Source organism: Oryza sativa, chromosome 5 (genome assembly GCF_034140825.1).
Source record: "Oryza sativa Japonica Group chromosome 5, ASM3414082v1".
Classification (NCBI taxonomy): Eukaryota; Viridiplantae; Streptophyta; class Magnoliopsida; order Poales; family Poaceae; genus Oryza; species Oryza sativa.
The window spans coordinates 15,406,883-15,430,930 of NC_089039.1; the positions used below are offsets into that span (position 1 = coordinate 15,406,883).

Below are 24,048 nucleotides of genomic sequence, written 5' to 3' on the forward strand. Positions count from 1 at the left end.
ATGATTTTTTGAAGCAACTTTTGTATAGAAACCTTTTGCAAAAAACACACCGTATAGCAGTTTGAGAAGCTTGCGCGCGGAATACGATGGAGATGGGTTGGGAACCCTGGATTCCAAACACAGCCCAAGTCTATCCAAAATGTTTAAACAAGAAAATACGTAACAAGTTGGTTTACAGAAATACGAATTAGATCAATCCTGCACTACAAGTAGAGTAAAGTGGTGATTTCTCTTAAATCTCTCGAATGGTGATTTAAGAATTCAGTGCAAACCAAATCCTTGCTATAATCAAATGTTCGGTACCGCATCAATGGAACAATAAAAAGCGCCTGGCGTACCATAATTTTGTCATTCTTGTTGAAATTTGTAATTTAAGATGCATGAGGCCACACGACCTTAATGTTCAACGTGTCATGCATTAGTGAAATAATAGCTCACAAAACGCAACAAATATAGCTAGATAACTGTCGCGTCCCAAAACGACTCTAAAATACATCCTCGAAATTGTGCCGAGAATAATTAAAATTCTTGTGAAAGCCTCCAACAATTAAAATGTGCAAATGTAAAAGTCAAATAAGGCTTGGAGGATTTTTGTATATTTCCTAAAAGCCTAAAATGCGTAAATAAATTTTAGTGGAATTTTCAGAGCACAAATAATAATTGAGAAGAAATAAACAAAGTTAAAAAGGTTTATAAAAAGAAAATCCCTAAAAGTCTTCTTTCCCCCCACCTTTTCCCTCTTGGGCCGGCTCGGCCCAATTCCCTCCCTCTCTGTCCTCTCCCCCGCGGCCCATCAGCCTCCTCCCCGCGCGCGCGCCGCTGACAGGCGGGCCCGCCCGCCACCCTCGCTGACGGGTGGGGCCCACCTGTCATCCCCTACCTCGCGCCGCTCCCGCCGCCCGCCCGTGCCCTAGCGCCGCCGCCGCCGCCGAATCCGCCGCATCCCGCCGTCCCCGCGCGCCATAAAGAGGGGGAAATCACTCCCCGTGATTCCCTCTCCCTTTCCCCCCGTTTTTCCCTCTCTCTCTCCCTCGGATTCGTTCGGATTTACTCCCGCAATCCTCGCCGGCGCAATCAATGGCGGCCGAGATTTCCGCGGCCGATTCCTTCCTCTCCGGCCGCCCTCTCTCCCTCCCGACGCTATATAATCGCTCCTCGTGCTTCGCTCCTCCGTTTCCGCCACTCGCCGCTCACTCTCCCCGTCGGATTCGTGCCCGCGCCGTCTTCCTCTCTCTCCGCCGTCGCCGCCGAGCTCCAGTTCGCCGCCGTCGTCGCTCCGGACCTCCTCCCGACTCGGCGTCACCTCCTTCGGCTTCGCCGCGTCCCCGTCGACCTCGTCCACCCCTTCGTTTCGCCCGCCGACTGTCGGAGCGCCGCCGTCCTCGTCGATCCGAACCGCGCCGCCGCCTTCCTCCGCTCCGGTTGTCGTTTCCGCCGTCCTCGTCGTCCCGGGGTGAGCCGTGGACCGAGAGGCTGACGCATGGGCCCCACTCCCGTGGACCCGGTCCGCGCGCCCTCTCTCTCGGCTGACGCAATAAACCTGATTTTTAATTAAAATTTAAATGAAGAAATTCGCAAATATCCATTTAAAGAGCATATAAACTTCAAATGGCCATATCTTGGCCATTTGAACTCGGAATTGGACCGTTCAAGTCTCTAATTTTTCCTTAAGAAGTCAAGAACCCATTTTTGTGCTTTGTTTCTGCTGTTATGTGGAGTTTATTAGAGTAAAAGCCTTTTCTTTTCCGTTGGTCGTGTAGACGCTGCAGCTTCGGAAGATCCGCTCTTCGTGGAAGTTGAAGCCGACGTTTGGGAAAGCGAGCAAGGCAAGTCACATCATCTTTGAACATATTGAATCCCAGTTTGTAAAATTATGTTGATTTAAATTATTGCATTATCGCTTTATTTAAATTCCCGCGTTAGCACTGTTTTATTTAGCCATGCCTATTTACCTTTGTTATGACCTTATTATTGTTATTGTTATTATTTCCTTGTTCACCCTAGAGTAAACAAAACCCCAACTAGTGGACACTCTACTCATGGTACCACTAGTATGATTTTATGTAGATGCTTCGCTATTTAATTAGGTAACATTAGGCGGTTTTACAACTCTAGACTTTGGGATATTCATATCACCTGGACACTCTGGAATTGTTGGATCATTGTGGAATTGGCTTCACACCTCCCCCTCTATTCAAAATCCCCAAAAATGGTTTTAGGCTGGGCTCGGGGTGCATGGTTTTGATGGTAGCACATCGGCCATATAAGGACCGGTCTTCGGGCCTCTGTTGCAAAGCACTACCGTACTTCCACATGTCTAGTGGGTAAGGCTTAGTTTGTGGCTCAGTCTAGTCATAAACAAAAGTACACGGATTGGAGATGGATGAAGTTGGGGGTCGATGGACATTCTCCAGGGTAAATGAAGGCTACACGAGCTGCGGCCCGGTAGTCGAGATGTCATGGCACAGGGCCGGTGTCCTGCTGCTAGGGGCTCAGTCCTGCCTGCCTGTCCCGGGGGTTCCGGCCGTAGGCGGGATTGGGTCGGTACTCTTGTCTATGGCTAGGATGGGTTGGAAACTATGTCACGTCTTCCGTCTGTATACCGTGGTGGTATGTGGCACGTGGTTGCACGTGAGGAAGATGTGTCTTGTGGGTAAAGATGTACACCTCTGATCAGAGTATAATCTATTCGAATAGCCGCGCCCTCGGTTATGGGCAAGCCGAGCAATGTACCCAAGTTAGTGTTTTAATTCTTAAAACCTGCTTAACAACTAAAATGTGGAATGGTTGGCCTGGGTTGGCTTGGGACGAGCTGGGACCCAGGGTCGGGTTGCCAGTTCGGTCTGAATCATCGTAGGCCTTGGGTTAAGGCAGGTTCGTGTGGGTTCACGGCCTTGATAATTAATATTGTATAGTTCTAGGATCGCGTTTACAAAATAGCCTCGAGCAACTAAATGTCTTTAAATGCTGTTTACTGCAACCCTAACCCTTTATATTATAATTCCCTTGTACTCCCTTGCATTTATTCTGCATTTGTGGGTGTGTCTTGTTGAGTACGGTGGTTGTACTCAGTCTTGCTCAATTTTTCCCAAGCCCAGAAGAGGAGCTCCTTGAAGATGAAGGCTTTGGTGTCTAGCTCGTGCCTGCCGTCAAGCGCCTGTGGTCGTCGCCCTAGTCTTCCGCTGTTTCCCGTTTGTCTTTGTGCGTGCTGGGCCTTCGCTGCCCATGTAATAAGTTAACTATTTACGCTTCCGCTTGTTAAACTCTGAATTGTATCAACTTTTGGTGTACCTTGCCTCCTGGGACAAGGATTAATGCACGCACGTAAGGAACGCCCGTTGGGTTAATTCCGGTCGTGACAATAACGGTTGCAATCCTTACCAAACTAACGTATAAAGTGAGCGATGAGTCATATCATTATCTCCCGCCTGCTAACCATCGTGTACACCATCCGATCCCAAAAATGACAACTTCTAGGGATGAACCTGGACAAGGTTTAGGGTTTAGGGATGAATCTGGACAAATGATTGTTCAGGTTCATCCCTAGATGTTGGTTTCTCCTTACGGGACGGAGGGAGTATATGTGATGTACACAAAAGTTACTTTCATGATGAAACCAAAGGGGATTTGTTGGGGCACCTAATAGAACATCTGTCCAAATGGCATGACTCACTTATATCCTAATAGGACATCCAAGAAAAACTAACACTCTAAAGCAACCGATGAGGAATTGAAAGAAAATACGTGCCACCGCATCTATAAATGGACAAGCGCAATGGAAACCCTCCTCATCATTCACACAGTTCAAGCATTATTCAGCAAAATAGAAAGATCTAGTGTCCCGCAGCAATGAAGATCATTTTCGTCTTTGCTCTCCTTGCTATTGCTGCATGCAGCGCCTCTGCGCAGTTTGATGTTTTAGGTCAAAGTTATAGGCAATATCAGCTGCAGTCGCCTGTCCTGCTACAGCAACATGTGCTTAGCCCATATAATGAGTTCGTAAGGCAGCAGTATGGCATAGCGGCAAGCCCCTTCTTGCAATCAGCTGCGTTTCAACTGAGAAACAACCAAGTCTGGCAACAGCTCGCGCTGGTGGCGCAACAATCTCACTATCAGGACATTAACATTGTTCAGGCCATAGCGCAGCAGCTACAACTCCAGCAGTTTGGTGATCTCTACTTTGATCGGAATCTGGCTCAAGCTCAAGCTCTGTTGGCTTTTAACGTGCCATCTAGATATGGTATCTACCCTAGGTACTATGGTGCACCCAGTACCATTACCACCCTTGGCGGTGTCTTGTAATGAGTTTTAACAGTATAGTGGTTCGGAAGATAAAAATAAGCTCAGATATCATCATATGTGACATGTGAAACTTTGGGTGATATAAATAGAAAAAAAGTTGTCTTTCATATTTAAATACCATGCCTCTATAAGGATATATCCTAGTACGTTGTCGTGACTAATTACCATCATCGGTACTCTACAATTTTACTGTGTGCTTACATTCGATCCGAAGCTACTTTGTTTTTTAGATAGAAATGGAGCGTATAAAGGATGTCCGTCCTTTTATTCCAATAAGAACAAACACAAAGCACATATGGAAAATACTAAATCCACTACAACAAAATCATAGACCATACAAAGCAGGTAAAGATGTAGCAATCCACATTGATTCTTCATCCACTACTACAACAAGCGCATATGAAAGGCCGCATATGCATGATCATTGTGAATATGACATGCCCTTGTCGAGCAAACGTGTCACTTCATGCAAATATGTTATTTCAAGCGACATCAATATATGGTTACAAAATTTTAAACATTGGTATATTAATGACTTTCATATATGCATATTAATTTCAATTGAAAGACATCTTGTTGTCCATCATTCCTAACAAGAGGTAGTGTACAAGGCATTATTTAGTTGAGCTCTCGCTCACTTTGCATCACAGAAGCATAACCTAGACATAGGTAATTCATTATAGTATCAAAAACTGCAGCAGCTACAATGAGGGTAAAAACTAGAAAGAAGGATTTATTATGTTCCTTAGTTTATTCAGCCACGAAAGAGTGACTTAAAAAAATGTACACTTCTTCCAAAGTGAAAATTATGGGATGTCTTACTTATGGAATGCTCCTACACACTGAGGTTGTTCTTGCTGACCCCTCGTTTCTCTGAGAAGTTTATTATAACATACCAAGTCGATAGTTTAATGCAAACAAATTGGATAATAAACCTGATGTTTCAACAAAACTACAGGAACTCACGCATGATGTACCCAAAGGTAACTGGTTCTTGACACACTACAAATCTGTGGTAGTCCTTTTCCATCTCGAAGACGAATCAACGCTATGTTTAGAATCAGCTGTTCCCAACATGCGAATTGCGCACAGAAAACGGAGCGCTCCATTAGAGCGTGATTAATTAAGTATTAGCTTTTTTTTTTCAAAAATGGGTCCATATGATTTTTTGAAGCAACTTTTGTATAGAAACCTTTTGCAAAAAACACACCGTATAGCAGTTTGAGAAGCTTGCGCGCGGAATACGGTGGAGATGGGTTGGGAACCCTGGATTCCAAACACAGCCCAAGTCTATCCAAAATGTTTAGACAAGAAAATACGTAACAAGTTGGTTTACAGAAATACGAATTAGATCAATCCTGCACTACAAGTAGAGTAAAGTGGTGATTTCTCTTAAATCTCTCGAATGGTGATTTAAGAATTCAGTGCAAACCAAATCCTTGCTATAATCAAATGTTCGGTACCGCATCAACGGAACAATAAAAAGCGCCTGGCGTACCATAATTTTGTCATTCTTGTTGAAATTTGTAATTTAAGATGCATGAGGCCACACGACCTTAATGTTCAACGTGTCATGCATTAGTGAAATAATAGCTCACAAAACGCAACAAATATAGCTAGATAACGGTTGCAATCCTTACCAAACTAACGTATAAAGTGAGCGATGAGTCATATCATTATCTCCCGCCTGCTAACCATCGTGTACACCATCCGATCCCAAAAATGACAACTTCTAGGGATGAACCTGGACAAGGTTTAGGGTTTAGGGATGAATCTGGACAAATGATTGTTCAGGTTCATCCCTAGATGTTGCTTTCTCCTTACGGGACGGAGGGAGTATATGTGATGGACACAAAAGTTACTTTCATGATGAAACCAAAGGGGATTTGTTGGGGCACCTAATAGAACATCTGTCCAAATGGCATGACTCACTTATATCCTAATAGGACATCCAAGAAAAACTAACACTCTAAAGCAACCGATGAGGAATTGAAAGAAAATACGTGCCACCGCATCTATAAATGGACAAGCGCAATGGAAACCCTCCTCATCGTTCACACAGTTCAAGCATTATACAGCAAAATAGAAAGATCTAGTGTCCCGCAGCAATGAAGATCATTTTCGTCTTTGCTCTCCTTGCTATTGCTGCATGCAGCGCCTCTGCGCAGTTTGATGTTTTAGGTCAAAGTTATAGGCAATATCAGCTGCAGTCGCCTGTCCTGCTACAGCAACAGGTGCTTAGCCCATATAATGAGTTCGTAAGGCAGCAGTATGGCATAGCGGCAAGCCCCTTCTTGCAATCAGCTGCGTTTCAACTGAGAAACAACCAAGTCTGGCAACAGCTCGCGCTGGTGGCGCAACAATCTCACTATCAGGACATTAACATTGTTCAGGCCATAGCGCAGCAGCTACAACTCCAGTAGTTTGGTGATCTCTACTTTGATCGGAATCTGGCTCAAGCTCAAGCTCTGTTGGCTTTTAACGTGCCATCTAGATATGGTATCTACCCTAGGTACTATGGTGCACCCAGTACCATTACCACCCTTGGCGGTGTCTTGTAATGAGTTTTAACAGTATAGTGGTTCGGAAGATAAAAATAAGCTCAGATATCATCATATGTGACATGTGAAACTTTGGGTGATATAAATAGAAAAAAAGTTGTCTTTCATATTTAAATACCATGCCTCTATAAGGATATATCCTAGTACGTTGTCGTGACTAATTACCATCATCGGTACTCTACAATTTTACTGTGTGCTTACATTCGATCCGAAGCTACTTTGTTTTTTAGATAGAAATGGAGCGTATAAAGGATGTCCGTCCTTTTATTCCAATAAGAACAAACACAAAGCACATATGGAAAATACTAAATCCACTACAACAAAATCATAGACCATACAAAGCAGGTAAAGATGTAGCAATCCACATTGATTCTTCATCCACTACTACAACAAGCGCATATGAAAGGCCGCATATGCATGATCATTGTGAATATGACATGCCCTTGTCGAGCAAACGTGTCACTTCATGCAAATATGTTATTTCAAGCGACATCAATATATGGTTACAAAATTTTAAACATTGGTATATTAATGACTTTCATATATGCATATTAATTTCAATTGAAAGACATCTTGTTGTCCATCATTCCTAACAAGAGGTAGTGTACAAGGCATTATTTAGTTGAGCTCTCGCTCACTTTGCATCACAGAAGCATAACCTAGACATAGGTAATTCATTATAGTATCAAAAACTGCAGCAGCTACAATGAGGGTAAAAACTAGAAAGAAGGATTTATTATGTTCCTTAGTTTATTCAGCCACGAAAGAGTGACTTAAAAAAATGTACACTTCTTCCAAAGTGAAAATTATGGGATGTCTTACTTATGGAATGCTCCTACACACTGAGGTTGTTCTTGCTGACCCCTCGTTTCTATGAGAAGTTTATTATAACATACCAAGTCGATAGTTTACTGCAAACAAAATGGATAATAAACCTGATGTTTCAACAAAACTACAGGAACTCACGCATGATGTACCCAAAGGTAACTGGTTCTTGACACACTACAAATCTGTGGTAGTCCTTTTCCATCTCGAAGACGAATCAACGCTATGTTTAGAATCAGCTGTTCCCAACATGCGAATTGCGCACAGAAAACGGAGCGCTCCATTAGAGCGTGATTAATTAAGTATTAGCTTTTTTTTTTCAAAAATGGGTCCATATGATTTTTTGAAGCAACTTTTGTATAGAAACCTTTTGCAAAAAACACACCGTATAGCAGTTTGAGAAGCTTGCGCGCGGAATACGGTGGAGATGGGTTGGGAACCCTGGATTCCAAACACAGCCCAAGTCTATCCAAAATGTTTAGACAAGAAAATACGTAACAAGTTGGTTTACAGAAATACGAATTAGATCAATCCTGCACTACAAGTAGAGTAAAGTGGTGATTTCTCTTAAATCTCTCGAATGGTGATTTAAGAATTCAGTGCAAACCAAATCCTTGCTATAATCAAATGTTCGGTACCGCATCAACGGAACAATAAAAAGCGCCTGGCGTACCATAATTTTGTCATTCTTGTTGAAATTTGTAATTTAAGATGCATGAGGCCACACGACCTTAATGTTCAACGTGTCATGCATTAGTGAAATAATAGCTCACAAAACGCAACAAATATAGCTAGATAACGGTTGCAATCCTTACCAAACTAACGTATAAAGTGAGCGATGAGTCATATCATTATCTCCCGCCTGCTAACCATCGTGTACACCATCCGATCCCAAAAATGACAACTTCTAGGGATGAACCTGGACAAGGTTTAGGGTTTAGGGATGAATCTGGACAAATGATTGTTCAGGTTCATCCCTAGATGTTGGTTTCTCCTGACGGGACGGAGGGAGTATATGTGATGGACACAAAAGTTACTTTCATGATGAAACCAAAGGGGATTTGTTGGGGCACCTAATAGAACATCTGTCCAAATGGCATGACTCACTTATATCCTAATAGGACATCCAAGAAAAACTAACACTCTAAAGCAACCGATGAGGAATTGAAAGAAAATACGTGCCACCGCATCTATAAATGGACAAGCGCAATGGAAACCCTCCTCATCGTTCACACAGTTCAAGCATTATACAGCAAAATAGAAAGATCTAGTGTCCCGCAGCAATGAAGATCATTTTCGTCTTTGCTCTCCTTGCTATTGCTGCATGCAGCGCCTCTGCGCAGTTTGATGTTTTAGGTCAAAGTTATAGGCAATATCAGCTGCAGTCGCCTGTCCTGCTACAGCAACAGGTGCTTAGCCCATATAATGAGTTCGTAAGGCAGCAGTATGGCATAGCGGCAAGCCCCTTCTTGCAATCAGCTGCGTTTCAACTGAGAAACAACCAAGTCTGGCAACAGCTCGCGCTGGTGGCGCAACAATCTCACTATCAGGACATTAACATTGTTCAGGCCATAGCGCAGCAGCTACAACTCCAGTAGTTTGGTGATCTCTACTTTGATCGGAATCTGGCTCAAGCTCAAGCTCTGTTGGCTTTTAACGTGCCATCTAGATATGGTATCTACCCTAGGTACTATGGTGCACCCAGTACCATTACCACCCTTGGCGGTGTCTTGTAATGAGTTTTAACAGTATAGTGGTTCGGAAGTTAAAAATAAGCTCAGATATCATCATATGTGACATGTGAAACTTTGGGTGATATAAATAGAAAAAAAGTTGTCTTTCATATTTAAATACCATGCCTCTATAAGGATATATCCTAGTACGTTGTCGTGACTAATTACCATCATCGGTACTCTACAATTTTATTGTGTGCTTACATTCGATCCGAAGCTACTTTGTTTTTAAGATAGAAATGGAGCGTATAAAGGATGTCCGTCCTTTTATTCCAATAAGAACAAACACAAAGCACATATGGAAAATACTAAATCCACTACAACAAAATCATAGACCATACAAAGCAGGTAAAGATGTAGCAATCCACATTGATTCTTCATCCACTACTACAACAAGCGCATATGAAAGGCCGCATATGCATGATCATTGTGAATATGACATGCCCTTGTCGAGCAAACGTGTCACTTCATGCAAATATGTTATTTCAAGCGACATCAATATATGGTTACAAAATTTTAAACATTGGTATATTAATGACTTTCATATATGCATATTAATTTCAATTGAAAGACATCTTGTTGTCCATCATTCCTAACAAGAGGTAGTGTACAAGGCATTATTTAGTTGAGCTCTCGCTCACTTTGCATCACAGAAGCATAACCTAGACATAGGTAATTCATTATAGTATCAAAAACTGCAGCAGCTACAATGAGGGTAAAAACTAGAAAGAAGGATTTATTATGTTCCTTAGTTTATTCAGCCACGAAAGAGTGACTTAAAAAAATGTACACTTCTTCCAAAGTGAAAATTATGGGATGTCTTACTTATGGAATGCTCCTACACACTGAGGTTGTTCTTGCTGACCCCTCGTTTCTATGAGAAGTTTATTATAACATACCAAGTCGATAGTTTACTGCAAACAAATTGGATAATAAACCTGATGTTTCAACAAAACTACAGGAACTCACGCATGATGTACCCAAAGGTAACTGGTTCTTGACACACTACAAATCTGTGGTAGTCCTTTTCCATCTCGAAGACGAATCAACGCTGTGTTTAGAATCAGCTGTTCCCAACATGCGAATTGCGCACAGAAAACGGAGCGCTCCATTAGAGCGTGATTAATTAAGTATTAGCTTTTTTTTTTCAAAAATGGGTCCATATGATTTTTTGAAGCAACTTTTGTATAGAAACCTTTTGCAAAAAACACACCGTATAGCAGTTTGAGAAGCTTGCGCGCGGAATACGATGGAGATGGGTTGGGAACCCTGGATTCCAAACACAGCCCAAGTCTATCCAAAATGTTTAGACAAGAAAATACGTAACAAGTTGGTTTACAGAAATACGAATTAGATCAATCCTGCACTACAAGTAGAGTAAAGTGGTGATTTCTCTTAAATCTCTCGAATGGTGATTTAAGAATTCAGTGCAAACCAAATCCTTGCTATAATCAAATGTTCGGTACCGCATCAACGGAACAATAAAAAGCGCCTGGCGTACCATAATTTTGTCATTCTTGTTGAAATTTGTAATTTAAGATGCATGAGGCCACACGACCTTAATGTTCAACGTGTCATGCATTAGTGAAATAATAGCTCACAAAACGCAACAAATATAGCTAGATAACGGTTGCAATCCTTACCAAACTAACGTATAAAGTGAGCGATGAGTCATATCATTATCTCCCGCCTGCTAACCATCGTGTACACCATCCGATCCCAAAAATGACAACTTCTAGGGATGAACCTGGACAAGGTTTAGGGTTTAGGGATGAATCTGGACAAATGATTGTTCAGGTTCATCCCTAGATGTTGGTTTCTCCTTACGGGATGGAGGGAGTATATGTGATGGACACAAAAGTTACTTTCATGATGAAACCAAAGGGGATTTGTTGGGGCACCTAATAGAACATCTGTCCAAATGGCATGACTCACTTATATCCTAATAGGACATCCAAGAAAAACTAACACTCTAAAGCAACCGATGAGGAATTGAAAGAAAATATGTGCCACCACATCTATAAATGGACAAGCGCAATGGAAACCCTCCTCATCGTTCACACAGTTCAAGCATTATACAGCAAAATAGAAAGATCTAGTGTCCCGCAGCAATGAAGATCATTTTCGTCTTTGCTCTCCTTGCTATTGCTGCATGCAGCGCCTCTGCGCAGTTTGATGTTTTAGGTCAAAGTTATAGGCAATATCAGCTGCAGTCGCCTGTCCTGCTACAGCAACAGGTGCTTAGCCCATATAATGAGTTCGTAAGGCAGCAGTATGGCATAGCGGCAAGCCCCTTCTTGCAATCAGCTGCGTTTCAACTGAGAAACAACCAAGTCTGGCAACAGCTCGCGCTGGTGGCGCAACAATCTCACTATCAGGACATTAACATTGTTCAGGCCATAGCGCAGCAGCTACAACTCCAGCAGTTTGGTGATCTCTACTTTGATCGGAATCTGGCTCAAGCTCAAGCTCTGTTGGCTTTTAACGTGCCATCTAGATATGGTATCTACCCTAGGTACTATGGTGCACCCAGTACCATTACCACCCTTGGCGGTGTCTTGTAATGAGTTTTAACAGTATAGTGGTTCGGAAGTTAAAAATAAGCTCAGATATCATCATATGTGACATGTGAAACTTTGGGTGATATAAATAGAAAAAAAGTTGTCTTTCATATTTAAATACCATGCCTCTATAAGGATATATCCTAGTACGTTGTCGTGACTAATTACCATCATCGGTACTCTACAATTTTACTGTGTGCTTACATTCGATCCGAAGCTACTTTGTTTTTAAGATAGAAATGGAGCGTATAAAGGATGTCCGTCCTTTTATTCCAATAAGAACAAACACAAAGCACATATGGAAAATACTAAATCCACTACAACAAAATCATAGACCATACAAAGCAGGTAAAGATGTAGCAATCCACATTGATTCTTCATCCACTACTACAACAAGCGCATATGAAAAGCCGCATATGCATGATCATTGTGAATATGACATGCCCTTGTCGAGCAAACGTGTCACTTCATGCAAATATGTTATTTCAAGAGACATCAATATATGGTTACAAAATTTTAAACATTGGTATATTAATGACTTTCATATATGCATATTAATTTCAATTGAAAGACATCTTGTTGTCCATCATTCCTAACAAGAGGTAGTGTACAAGGCATTATTTAGTTGAGCTCTCGCTCACTTTGCATCACAGAAGCATAACCTAGACATAGGTAATTCATTATAGGATCAAAAACTGCAGCAGCTACAATGAGGGTAAAAACTAGAAAGAAGGATTTATTATGTTCCTTAGTTTATTCAGCCACGAAAGAGTGACTTAAAAAAATGTACACTTCTTCCAAAGTGAAAATTATGGGATGTCTTACTTATGGAATGCTCCTACACACTGAGGTTGTTCTTGCTGACCCCTCGTTTCTGTGACAAGTTTATTATAACATACCAAGTCGATAGTTTACTGCAAACAAATTGGATAATAAACCTGATGTTTCAACAAAACTACAGGAACTCACGCATGATGTACCCAAAGGTAACTGGTTCTTGACACACTACAAATCTGTGGTAGTCCTTTTCCATCTCGAAGACGAATCAACGCTGTGTTTAGAATCAGCTGTTCCCAACATGCGAATTGCGCACAGAAAACGGAGCGCTCCATTAGAGCGTGATTAATTAAGTATTAGCTTTTTTTTTTCAAAAATGGGTCCATATGATTTTTTGAAGCAACTTTTGTATAGAAACCTTTTGCAAAAAACACACCGTATAGCAGTTTGAGAAGCTTGCGCGCGGAATACGATGGAGATGGGTTGGGAACCCTGGATTCCAAACACAGCCCAAGTCTATCCAAAATGTTTAGACAAGAAAATACGTAACAAGTTGGTTTACAGAAATACGAATTAGATCAATCCTGCACTACAAGTAGAGTAAAGTGGTGATTTCTCTTAAATCTCTCGAATGGTGATTTAAGAATTCAGTGCAAACCAAATCCTTGCTATAATCAAATGTTCGGTACCGCATCAACGGAACAATAAAAAGCGCCTGGCGTACCATAATTTTGTCATTCTTGTTGAAATTTGTAATTTAAGATGCATGAGGCCACACGACCTTAATGTTCAACGTGTCATGCATTAGTGAAATAATAGCTCACAAAACGCAACAAATATAGCTAGATAACGGTTGCAATCCTTACCAAACTAACGTATAAAGTGAGCGATGAGTCATATCATTATCTCCCGCCTGCTAACCATCGTGTACACCATCCGATCCCAAAAATGACAACTTCTAGGGATGAACCTGGACAAGGTTTAGGGTTTAGGGATGAATCTGGACAAATGATTGTTCAGGTTCATCCCTAGATGTTGGTTTCTCCTTACGGGATGGAGGGAGTATATGTGATGGACACAAAAGTTACTTTCATGATGAAACCAAAGGGGATTTGTTGGGGCACCTAATAGAACATCTGTCCAAATGGCATGACTCACTTATATCCTAATAGGACATCCAAGAAAAACTAACACTCTAAAGCAACCGATGAGGAATTGAAAGAAAATATGTGCCACCGCATCTATAAATGGACAAGCGCAATGGAAACCCTCCTCATCGTTCACACAGTTCAAGCATTATACAGCAAAATAGAAAGATCTAGTGTCCCGCAGCAATGAAGATCATTTTCGTCTTTGCTCTCCTTGCTATTGCTGCATGCAGCGCCTCTGCGCAGTTTGATGTTTTAGGTCAAAGTTATAGGCAATATCAGCTGCAGTCGCCTGTCCTGCTACAGCAACAGGTGCTTAGCCCATATAATGAGTTCGTAAGGCAGCAGTATGGCATAGCGGCAAGCCCCTTCTTGCAATCAGCTGCGTTTCAACTGAGAAACAACCAAGTCTGGCAACAGCTCGCGCTGGTGGCGCAACAATCTCACTATCAGGACATTAACATTGTTCAGGCCATAGCGCAGCAGCTACAACTCCAGCAGTTTGGTGATCTCTACTTTGATCGGAATCTGGCTCAAGCTCAAGCTCTGTTGGCTTTTAACGTGCCATCTAGATATGGTATCTACCCTAGGTACTATGGTGCACCCAGTACCATTACCACCCTTGGCGGTGTCTTGTAATGAGTTTTAACAGTATAGTGGTTCGGAAGTTAAAAATAAGCTCAGATATCATCATATGTGACATGTGAAACTTTGGGTGATATAAATAGAAAAAAAGTTGTCTTTCATATTTAAATACCATGCCTCTATAAGGATATATCCTAGTACGTTGTCGTGACTAATTACCATCATCGGTACTCTACAATTTTACTGTGTGCTTACATTCGATCCGAAGCTACTTTGTTTTTAAGATAGAAATGGAGCGTATAAAGGATGTCCGTCCTTTTATTCCAATAAGAACAAACACAAAGCACATATGGAAAATACTAAATCCACTACAACAAAATCATAGACCATACAAAGCAGGTAAAGATGTAGCAATCCACATTGATTCTTCATCCACTACTACAACAAGCGCATATGAAAAGCCGCATATGCATGATCATTGTGAATATGACATGCCCTTGTCGAGCAAACGTGTCACTTCATGCAAATATGTTATTTCAAGAGACATCAATATATGGTTACAAAATTTTAAACATTGGTATATTAATGACTTTCATATATGCATATTAATTTCAATTGAAAGACATCTTGTTGTCCATCATTCCTAACAAGAGGTAGTGTACAAGGCATTATTTAGTTGAGCTCTCGCTCACTTTGCATCACAGAAGCATAACCTAGACATAGGTAATTCATGATAGGATCAAAAACTGCAGCAGCTACAATGAGGGTAAAAACTAGAAAGAAGGATTTATTATGTTCCTTAGTTTATTCAGCCACGAAAGAGTGACTTAAAAAAATGTACACTTCTTCCAAAGTGAAAATTATGGGATGTCTTACTTATGGAATGCTCCTACACACTGAGGTTGTTCTTGCTGACCCCTCGTTTCTGTGACAAGTTTATTATAACATACCAAGTCGATAGTTTACTGCAAACAAAATGGATAATAAACCTGATGTTTCAACAAAACTACAGGAACTCACGCATGATGTACCCAAAGGTAACTGGTTCTTGACACACTACAAATCTGTGGTAGTCCTTTTCCATCTCGAAGACGAATCAACGCTGTGTTTAGAATCAGCTGTTCCCAACATGCGAATTGCGCACAGAAAACGGAGCGCTCCATTAGAGCGTGATTAATTAAGTATTAGCTTTTTTTTTTCAAAAATGGGTCCATATGATTTTTTGAAGCAACTTTTGTATAGAAACCTTTTGCAAAAAACACACCGTATAGCAGTTTGAGAAGCTTGCGCGCGGAATACGATGGAGATGGGTTGGGAACCCTGGATTCCAAACACAGCCCAAGTCTATCCAAAATGTTTAGACAAGAAAATACGTAACAAGTTGGTTTACAGAAATACGAATTAGATCAATCCTGCACTACAAGTAGAGTAAAGTGGTGATTTCTCTTAAATCTCTCGAATGGTGATTTAAGAATTCAGTGCAAACCAAATCCTTGCTATAATCAAATGTTCGGTACCGCATCAACGGAACAATAAAAAGCGCCTGGCGTACCATAATTTTGTCATTCTTGTTGAAATTTGTAATTTAAGATGCATGAGGCCACACGACCTTAATGTTCAACGTGTCATGCATTAGTGAAATAATAGCTCACAAAACGCAACAAATATAGCTAGATAACGGTTGCAATCCTTACCAAACTAACGTATAAAGTGAGCGATGAGTCATATCATTATCTCCCGCCTGCTAACCATCGTGTACACCATCCGATCCCAAAAATGACAACTTCTAGGGATGAACCTGGACAAGGTTTAGGGTTTAGGGATGAATCTGGACAAATGATTGTTCAGGTTCATCCCTAGATGTTGGTTTCTCCTTACGGGATGGAGGGAGTATATGTGATGGACACAAAAGTTACTTTCATGATGAAACCAAAGGGGATTTGTTGGGGCACCTAATAGAACATCTGTCCAAATGGCATGACTCACTTATATCCTAATAGGACATCCAAGAAAAACTAACACTCTAAAGCAACCGATGAGGAATTGAAAGAAAATACGTGCCACCGCATCTATAAATGGACAAGCGCAATGGAAACCCTCCTCATCGTTCACACAGTTCAAGCATTATACAGCAAAATAGAAAGATCTAGTGTCCCGCAGCAATGAAGATCATTTTCGTCTTTGCTCTCCTTGCTATTGCTGCATGCAGCGCCTCTGCGCAGTTTGATGTTTTAGGTCAAAGTTATAGGCAATATCAGCTGCAGTCGCCTGTCCTGCTACAGCAACAGGTGCTTAGCCCATATAATGAGTTCGTAAGGCAGCAGTATGGCATAGCGGCAAGCCCCTTCTTGCAATCAGCTGCGTTTCAACTGAGAAACAACCAAGTCTGGCAACAGCTCGCGCTGGTGGCGCAACAATCTCACTATCAGGACATTAACATTGTTCAGGCCATAGCGCAGCAGCTACAACTCCAGCAGTTTGGTGATCTCTACTTTGATCGGAATCTGGCTCAAGCTCAAGCTCTGTTGGCTTTTAACGTGCCATCTAGATATGGTATCTACCCTAGGTACTATGGTGCACCCAGTACCATTACCACCCTTGGCGGTGTCTTGTAATGAGTTTTAACAGTATAGTGGTTCGGAAGTTAAAAATAAGCTCATATATCATCATATGTGACATGTGAAACTTTGGGTGATATAAATAGAAAAAAAGTTGTCTTTCATATTTAAATACCATGCCTCTATAAGGATATATCCTAGTACGTTGTCGTGACTAATTACCATCATCGGTACTCTACAATTTTACTGTGTGCTTACATTCGATCCGAAGCTACTTTGTTTTTAAGATAGAAATGGAGCGTATAAAGGATGTCCGTCCTTTTATTCCAATAAGAACAAACACAAAGCACATATGGAAAATACTAAATCCACTACAACAAAATCATAGACCATACAAAGCAGGTAAAGATGTAGCAATCCACATTGATTCTTCATCCACTACTACAACAAGCGCATATGAAAGGCCGCATATGCATGATCATTGTGAATATGACATGCCCTTGTCGAGCAAACGTGTCACTTCATGCAAATATGTTATTTCAAGCGACATCAATATATGGTTACAAAATTTTAAACATTGGTATATTAATGACTTTCATATATGCATATTAATTTCAATTGAAAGACATCTTGTTGTCCATCATTCCTAACAAGAGGTAGTGTACAAGGCATTATTTAGTTGAGCTCTCGCTCACTTTGCATCACAGAAGCATAACCTAGACATAGGTAATTCATTATAGAATCAAAAACTGCAGCAGCTACAATGAGGGTAAAAACTAGAAAGAAGGATTTATTATGTTCCTTAGTTTATTCAGCCACGAAAGAGTGACTTAAAAAAATGTACACTTCTTCCAAAGTGAAAATTATGGGATGTCTTACTTATGGAATGCTCCTACACACTGAGGTTGTTCTTGCTGACCCCTCGTTTCTATGAGAAGTTTATTATAACATACCAAGTCGATAGTTTACTGCAAACAAAATGGATAATAAACCTGATGTTTCAACAAAACTACAGGAACTCACGCATGATGTACCCAAAGGTAACTGGTTCTTGACACACTACAAATCTGTGGTAGTCCTTTTCCATCTCGAAGACGAATCAATGCTGTGTTTAGAATCAGCTGTTCCCAACATGCAAATTGCGCAGAGAAAATGGAGCGCTCCATTAGAGCGTGATTAATTAAGTATTAGCTTTTTTTTTTCAAAAATGGGTCCATATGATTTTTTGAAGCAACTTTTGTATAGAAACCTTTTGCAAAAAACACACCGTATAGCAGTTTGAGAAGCTTGCGCGCGGAATACGATGGAGATGGGTTGGGAACCCTGGATTCCAAACACAGCCCAAGTCTATCCAAAATGTTTAGACAAGAAAATACGTAACAAGTTGGTTTACAGAAATACGAATTAGATCAATCCTGCACTACAAGTAGAGTAAAGTGGTGATTTCTCTTAAATCTCTCGAATGGTGATTTAAGAATTCAGTGCAAACCTAATCCTTGCTATAATCAAATGTTCGGTACCGCATCAACGGAACAATAAAAAGCGCCTGGCGTACCATAATTTTGTCATTCTTGTTGAAATTTGTAATTTAAGATGCATGAGGCCACACGACCTTAATGTTCAACGTGTCATGCATTAGTGAAATAATAGCTCACAAAACGCAACAAATATAGCTAGATAACGGTTGCAATCCTTACCAAACTAACGTATAAAGTGAGCGATGAGTCATATCATTATCTCCCGCCTGCTAACTGTCACGACCGGAAATAACCCAACGGGCGTTCCTTACGTGCGTGCATTATTCCTTGTCCCAGGAGGCAAGGTACACCAAAAGTCGATACAGTTCAGAGTTTAACAAGCGGAAGCGTAAATAGATAATTTATTACATGGCCAGCGAAAGCCCAGCACACACAAAGACAAACGAGAAACAGCGGAAGGCTAGGGCGACGACCACAGGCGCTTGACGGCAGGTACGAGCTAGACACCGAAGCCTTCATCTTCCAGGGCTCCTCTTCTGGGTTTGGGAAAAAATTGAGCAAGACTGAGTACAACCACCATACTCAACAAGACACACCCACAAGTGCAGAATAAATGCAAAGGAGTACAAGGGGGGGTTATAGTATAAAGGGATAGGGTTTGCAGTAAACAGCATTAAAAGACACTTAGTTGCTCAAAGCTATTTTGTAAACACGATTCTAGAGCTATGTAATATTATTAATCAAGGCCGTGAACCCACACGAACCTGCCTTAACCCAAGGCCTACGATGATTCAGACCGAACTGGCAACCCGACCCTGGGTCCCAGCTCGTCCCAAGCCAACCCAGGCCAACCATTCCACATTTTAGTTGTTAAACAGGTTTTAAGAATTAAAACACTAACTTGGGTACATTGCTCGGCTTGCCCATAACCGAGGGCGCGGCTATTCGAATAGATTATACTCTGATCAGAGGTGTACATCTTTACCCACAAGACACATCTTCCTCACGTGTAACCACGTGCCACATACCACCACGGTATACGGACGGAAGACGTGACATAGTTTCCAACCCATCCTAGCCATAGACAACAGTACCGACCCAATCCCACCTACGGCCGGAACCCCCGGGACAGGTAGGCAGGACTGAGCCCCTAGCAGCAGGACACCGGCCCTGTGCCATGACATCTCGACTACCGGGCCGCAGCTCGTGTAGCCTTCATTTGCCCTAGAGATGTCCATCGACCCCCGACTTCATCCATCTCCATCCGTGTACTTTTGTTTATAACCAGGCTGAGCCACAAACTAAGCCTTACCCACTAGACATGTGGAAGTACGGTAGTGCTTTGCAACAGAGGCCCGAAGACCGGTCCTTATATGGCCAAGGTGCTACTATCAAAACCATGCACCCCGAGCCCAGCCTAAAACTATTTTGGGGATTTTGAATAGGGGGAGCGGTGTGAATCCAATTCCACAATAATCAAACCATTCCATAGTGTCCAGGTGATAAGAGTATTCCCAAGGTCTAGAGTTGTAAAACCACCTAATGTTGCCTAATTAACCAGCGAAGCATCTACCTAAAATCATACTAGTGGTACCATGAGTAAAGTGTCTACTAGTTGGGGTTTTGTTTATTCTAGGGTGAACAAGGAAATAATAACAATAACAATAATAAGGTCATAACAAAGGTAAATAGGCATGGTGTCACGCCCGGAATTTCTATCCAAAATTCCAAACGCTTACATGTGTGTAAACCCTCGTCCAGGAATCAGCCGAGGCACACAGTAACAAATTGATAATAGAGTACAATTATTACTCTAATTAATAAGCGAATAAAATGTCATTACAGAGGTAGATAGTTCCTCTCAATCAATAAAAATCTAAGCAGTGGAAAAAAAAATAAACGGCGCAGACGGCTCCAGTCCACAGGCAGCTTGACCAAGGCTACACCTAATCCTCCACACCATCAGCCTCATTGTAGAACTCTTCCTCTGATGAATGATTGCAAGGTGAGTATATGACATACTCAGCAAGCCACGCAGCAAATATGCAAGTGCACAGGATAACAAAGGATGGCATAATAGGGTTTCATTTGCAAAAGCAGCATTTAGCAAACATTTGAGAATTTAATAAAACGGTTAAGTAATAATTAATCAATATTAATCCAACACTATACAACATACCCTGTTGTATAGGCCCAACCATTCTGAACAACCATCCCGGCTGCACAGTTCTATCTCCAAACCAGGAGCTAATCAAATTATTACCAGTTTAAGCATCTTTTACTATGATGAGAGGGGTGAGACTAATTACGAAAGACATTGTTAGACCCGCCCATAACCGCGGGCACGGCTATTCGAATAGTTTTACTCTGATCAGAGGTGTACCACTGTACCCACAAGACACAACCCCACATCATGTCACCATGTGCCTCAATACCACCACGGTATCTCGGAAAGGAGTTGTGACAATACCCCTCGCATAACACAATCCACTGCAGCGCACCTTCCTGGATCATAATCACCCCCTTATAAACAAGGCATGGACTCCCCAGCGACCCCCGTGGGCTTATCTCCGCCACTTCTCAGTCTGGTGCTCCGCAATGAACTATGCTATACAAAAGATAAAGCCGTTGCCCATGCTGGCTTGTGGTTGGCACGATAAATGTTTCACAACCGAAACTCGTGAACCGGTCCTTAATTGTCATGAGCACGACCATCAAAACCATGTGCTCACAACCCACCATTACCAGGTTTTAGTTGACACATTAATTAATTAACTAATCACGATTGACCATCGTGAACTATCAATAAGCCATCATGAAATAATAGTGAGTCATTAGTTATCCCATAAGTGTGCTAATGTTTCTAAGCAGAGCTAAGCAATTATATCTAATATCTAGTTGAACCAATATAAATAAAGCTCAACTAGTCAAATTATAATAACCCAAGGTATCAAGGAATAAAGTAATCAAGAACAAAAGGGCTATAACAAACAATAGGTTAATTCCACCCAATGACATTCGAAAATAGATGCAATAGTTGAAAAGAAACAATAGCTTTAAATAGGATCAACATGCTCAAAGGGTTGTTTGGGATCTGTGTGACTTGCCTTGCTGGCCTTGGAACTCTTCAAACTCTTCTTCTGCGAAAACGAACTCTCCGGAAACGACTGAATCTAAGCAGAAAAGAGCAAAATCACCAAAACAGCACATAAACAAGCATGAACAGTACATGTGGATATTCTTAATGTGTAGATCTCAATTTTAGAAAAATTTAGAGACTTGAACCAACTAAATCGGAGCTAAGATGAATTAGTTATGAATTTTTAAAGATTAAATCGGATTAAAACACTTATATCGGTTTAAATTGAATTATGACGCAATAATGAATTATTTTTGAAAAGGAAAAAGGGATTTATTGCGTCATCGGCTAGGGTTTCGGTGGACCGGGCGCACGGGCGGCGGTTCACGCGAACGGACGGCCGAGATCGATCCAATCCAAAACGGACGGCCGAGATCAAACGGTCCACGACCGGCTCACGGCGGACGACCCCGATGACGTCAGCGGTGACGTCACCGACAGCGGCGGCGGCTCGGCGGAGGAGACGGCTCGAACGGCGCACGCTCGCCGGCGAACGGCGGCGCTAGGACGCAAACGGAGGGCACCAAGACATAGAGGACAACACGGCGAACTCACCGGTGACCTAAACGGCGGTGGAAGACCAACGGACGGCGACGGCGACGAGGAGGAAGCGGCGGGAACCTTCGGGTCGACGACGGCGAAGCTGCTCCGGTGATCTCCGGCGACGGCGAAGGGGCGGACGAGGACGGCGACGACTTGGCGAGCACGACGGTGGTCTTCCCGAGCGACGGCGACGGCTGAAACGACGGCAGCGCACGGCTGGAGCGGCGGCGGCGACGGCGAAGCTAGGGCACACGGCGCTAGAGCGATTCCGACGACTAGAGGCGAAGGCAAGGGTGGCGACGGGTAGAGGAGACACCGGGGGTCCTTTTAAAGGGGCTCGGAGGCGGCGGCGAAGGCCCACGGCGACGGCAACGGCGAAGGAAAGATCGGGAAGAACGAATCCGAGACGAACTCGAATCCAACTCTTTCCAAAACGAAATAGCCGAAGATTCCAAAGGAGAAAAGGTAGAGGAGATCCCGAGGATCATTTCCCCTCTTTCAATTCGGCCGGAGAAGGAAAGGAACGGCCGGATTTGGATAGTAAACGGCGGCGGCGCGAAACTAGGGTTTCGGCAGCGGCGGCCGAAGGTAGACGATGACCCTGACAGGTGGGACCCACCTGTCAGCGACAGCGCGCACGCGCGGGCGGCTGCGGCTGCGGACTGGGCCGGCTGGGCCGAGGAGAGAGAGAAGGGTTTTTGGGCCGACTTTCGGCCCAAAGCCAAAAGAGGACTTTTTAAAACCTTTTTCAATTTAAATTATTTCTTAAATGCAATTCCATTTATTAAAAATACTTCCTTAGCTCAAATAAATCCCAGAAAAATCTAGGAATTATAGAATTAAGCAAAGTATTTAATGAAATTTTATCTGGCCCCATTTTATATTGGAATTTATTAATTGAAATTAGATTTTCTTTTCAAGACTTTTAAAATTATTTCTAAAAATTCCAATTAAACAACAATTTATATATTTTGAATTTTCAGGGTGTGACAAACCTACCCCCCTTAAACAGAATCTCGTCCTCGAGATTCGGAAGAACTGGCGAACAGGTGCGGATGAGCTGACTTCAATTCATCTTCTCGTTCCCAAGTTGACTCTTCTTCCGAGTGATTACTCCACTGGACTTTGCAAAAACGGATAACTCGATTCCTGGTTCTTCTCTCACTTGTTTCCAAGATACGGATTGGTTTCTCAACATAGGTCAGATCCTCTTGGACTTCTATCTGTTCAAGATTAGCTTCTTCGGTAGGTACCCTTAAACACTTTTTCAATTGCGACACATGGAACACATTATGGACTCCTGCCAAAGATTGAGGTAATTCTAACTGATAAGCAACCTCTCCTCTTCTACTGACAATCTTATAAGGTCCCACAAAACACGGTGCCAATTTTCCCTTGGTGTGAAAACGATGAACTCCTCGAAGAGGCGTGACACGAAGATACACATAGTCTCCTTCTTCAAAACTCAAATCTCTACGGCGATTGTCGGCATAACTCTTATGTCGAGACTGAGCCACTCGCAATCTTTCTTGAATGACCTTTACCTTTTCTTCTGCTTCCCTTAGGATATCCGTCCCGAAAACCTGACGTTCTCCCGTTTGATCCCACAAAAGCGGAGTGCGGCACTTCCGACCATACAGTGCTTCGTAAGGAGCCATCTGTAAACTAGCTTGATAACTGTTGTTGTACGAAAATTCTGCATAAGGTAGATTCTTATCCCAACTTCCACCGAAATCTAAAGCACAAGCTCTCAACATGTCTTCCAAAATCTGATTCACCCTTTCGGTTTGTCCGTCTGTCTGCGGATGATAAGCAGTACTAAAGTTCAGCTTAGAACC

The 24,048-nt window shown here is 42.2% G+C and overlaps 4 protein-coding genes and 2 pseudogenes across 4 annotated transcripts; all 6 read left to right on the plus strand.

Annotated features, from left to right (window-relative positions):
• Positions 1–3,774: 3,774 nt before the first annotated feature.
• LOC136356777 (prolamin PPROL 14E-like) lies at positions 3,775–4,417 on the plus strand. Its single transcript, XM_066311105.1, has one exon. The coding sequence runs from the start codon at positions 3,850–3,852 to the stop codon at positions 4,300–4,302; it is 453 nt and encodes a 150-aa protein (XP_066167202.1). The 5' UTR covers positions 3,775–3,849; the 3' UTR covers positions 4,303–4,417.
• Positions 4,418–6,323: 1,906 nt separating this feature from the next.
• LOC136356762 (prolamin PPROL 14E-like) lies at positions 6,324–6,978 on the plus strand (annotated as a pseudogene).
• Positions 6,979–8,878: 1,900 nt separating this feature from the next.
• Positions 8,879–9,539, plus strand: LOC136356752 (prolamin PPROL 14E-like; annotated as a pseudogene).
• Positions 9,540–11,441: 1,902 nt separating this feature from the next.
• LOC136356573 (prolamin PPROL 14E) lies at positions 11,442–12,100 on the plus strand. The gene has a single exon (XM_066310719.1). The coding sequence runs from the start codon at positions 11,533–11,535 to the stop codon at positions 11,983–11,985; it is 453 nt and encodes a 150-aa protein (XP_066166816.1). The 5' UTR covers positions 11,442–11,532; the 3' UTR covers positions 11,986–12,100.
• Positions 12,101–14,003: 1,903 nt separating this feature from the next.
• On the plus strand, positions 14,004–14,661 carry LOC136356574 (prolamin PPROL 14E). Its single transcript, XM_066310720.1, has one exon. It carries the CDS (start codon positions 14,094–14,096, stop codon positions 14,544–14,546), a length of 453 nt encoding a protein of 150 aa, XP_066166817.1. The 5' UTR covers positions 14,004–14,093; the 3' UTR covers positions 14,547–14,661.
• A 1,903-nt stretch (positions 14,662–16,564) lies between these two features.
• Positions 16,565–17,222, plus strand: LOC136356600 (prolamin PPROL 14E). The gene has a single exon (XM_066310841.1). The coding sequence runs from the start codon at positions 16,655–16,657 to the stop codon at positions 17,105–17,107; it is 453 nt and encodes a 150-aa protein (XP_066166938.1). The 5' UTR covers positions 16,565–16,654; the 3' UTR covers positions 17,108–17,222.
• Positions 17,223–24,048: the final 6,826 nt, after the last annotated feature.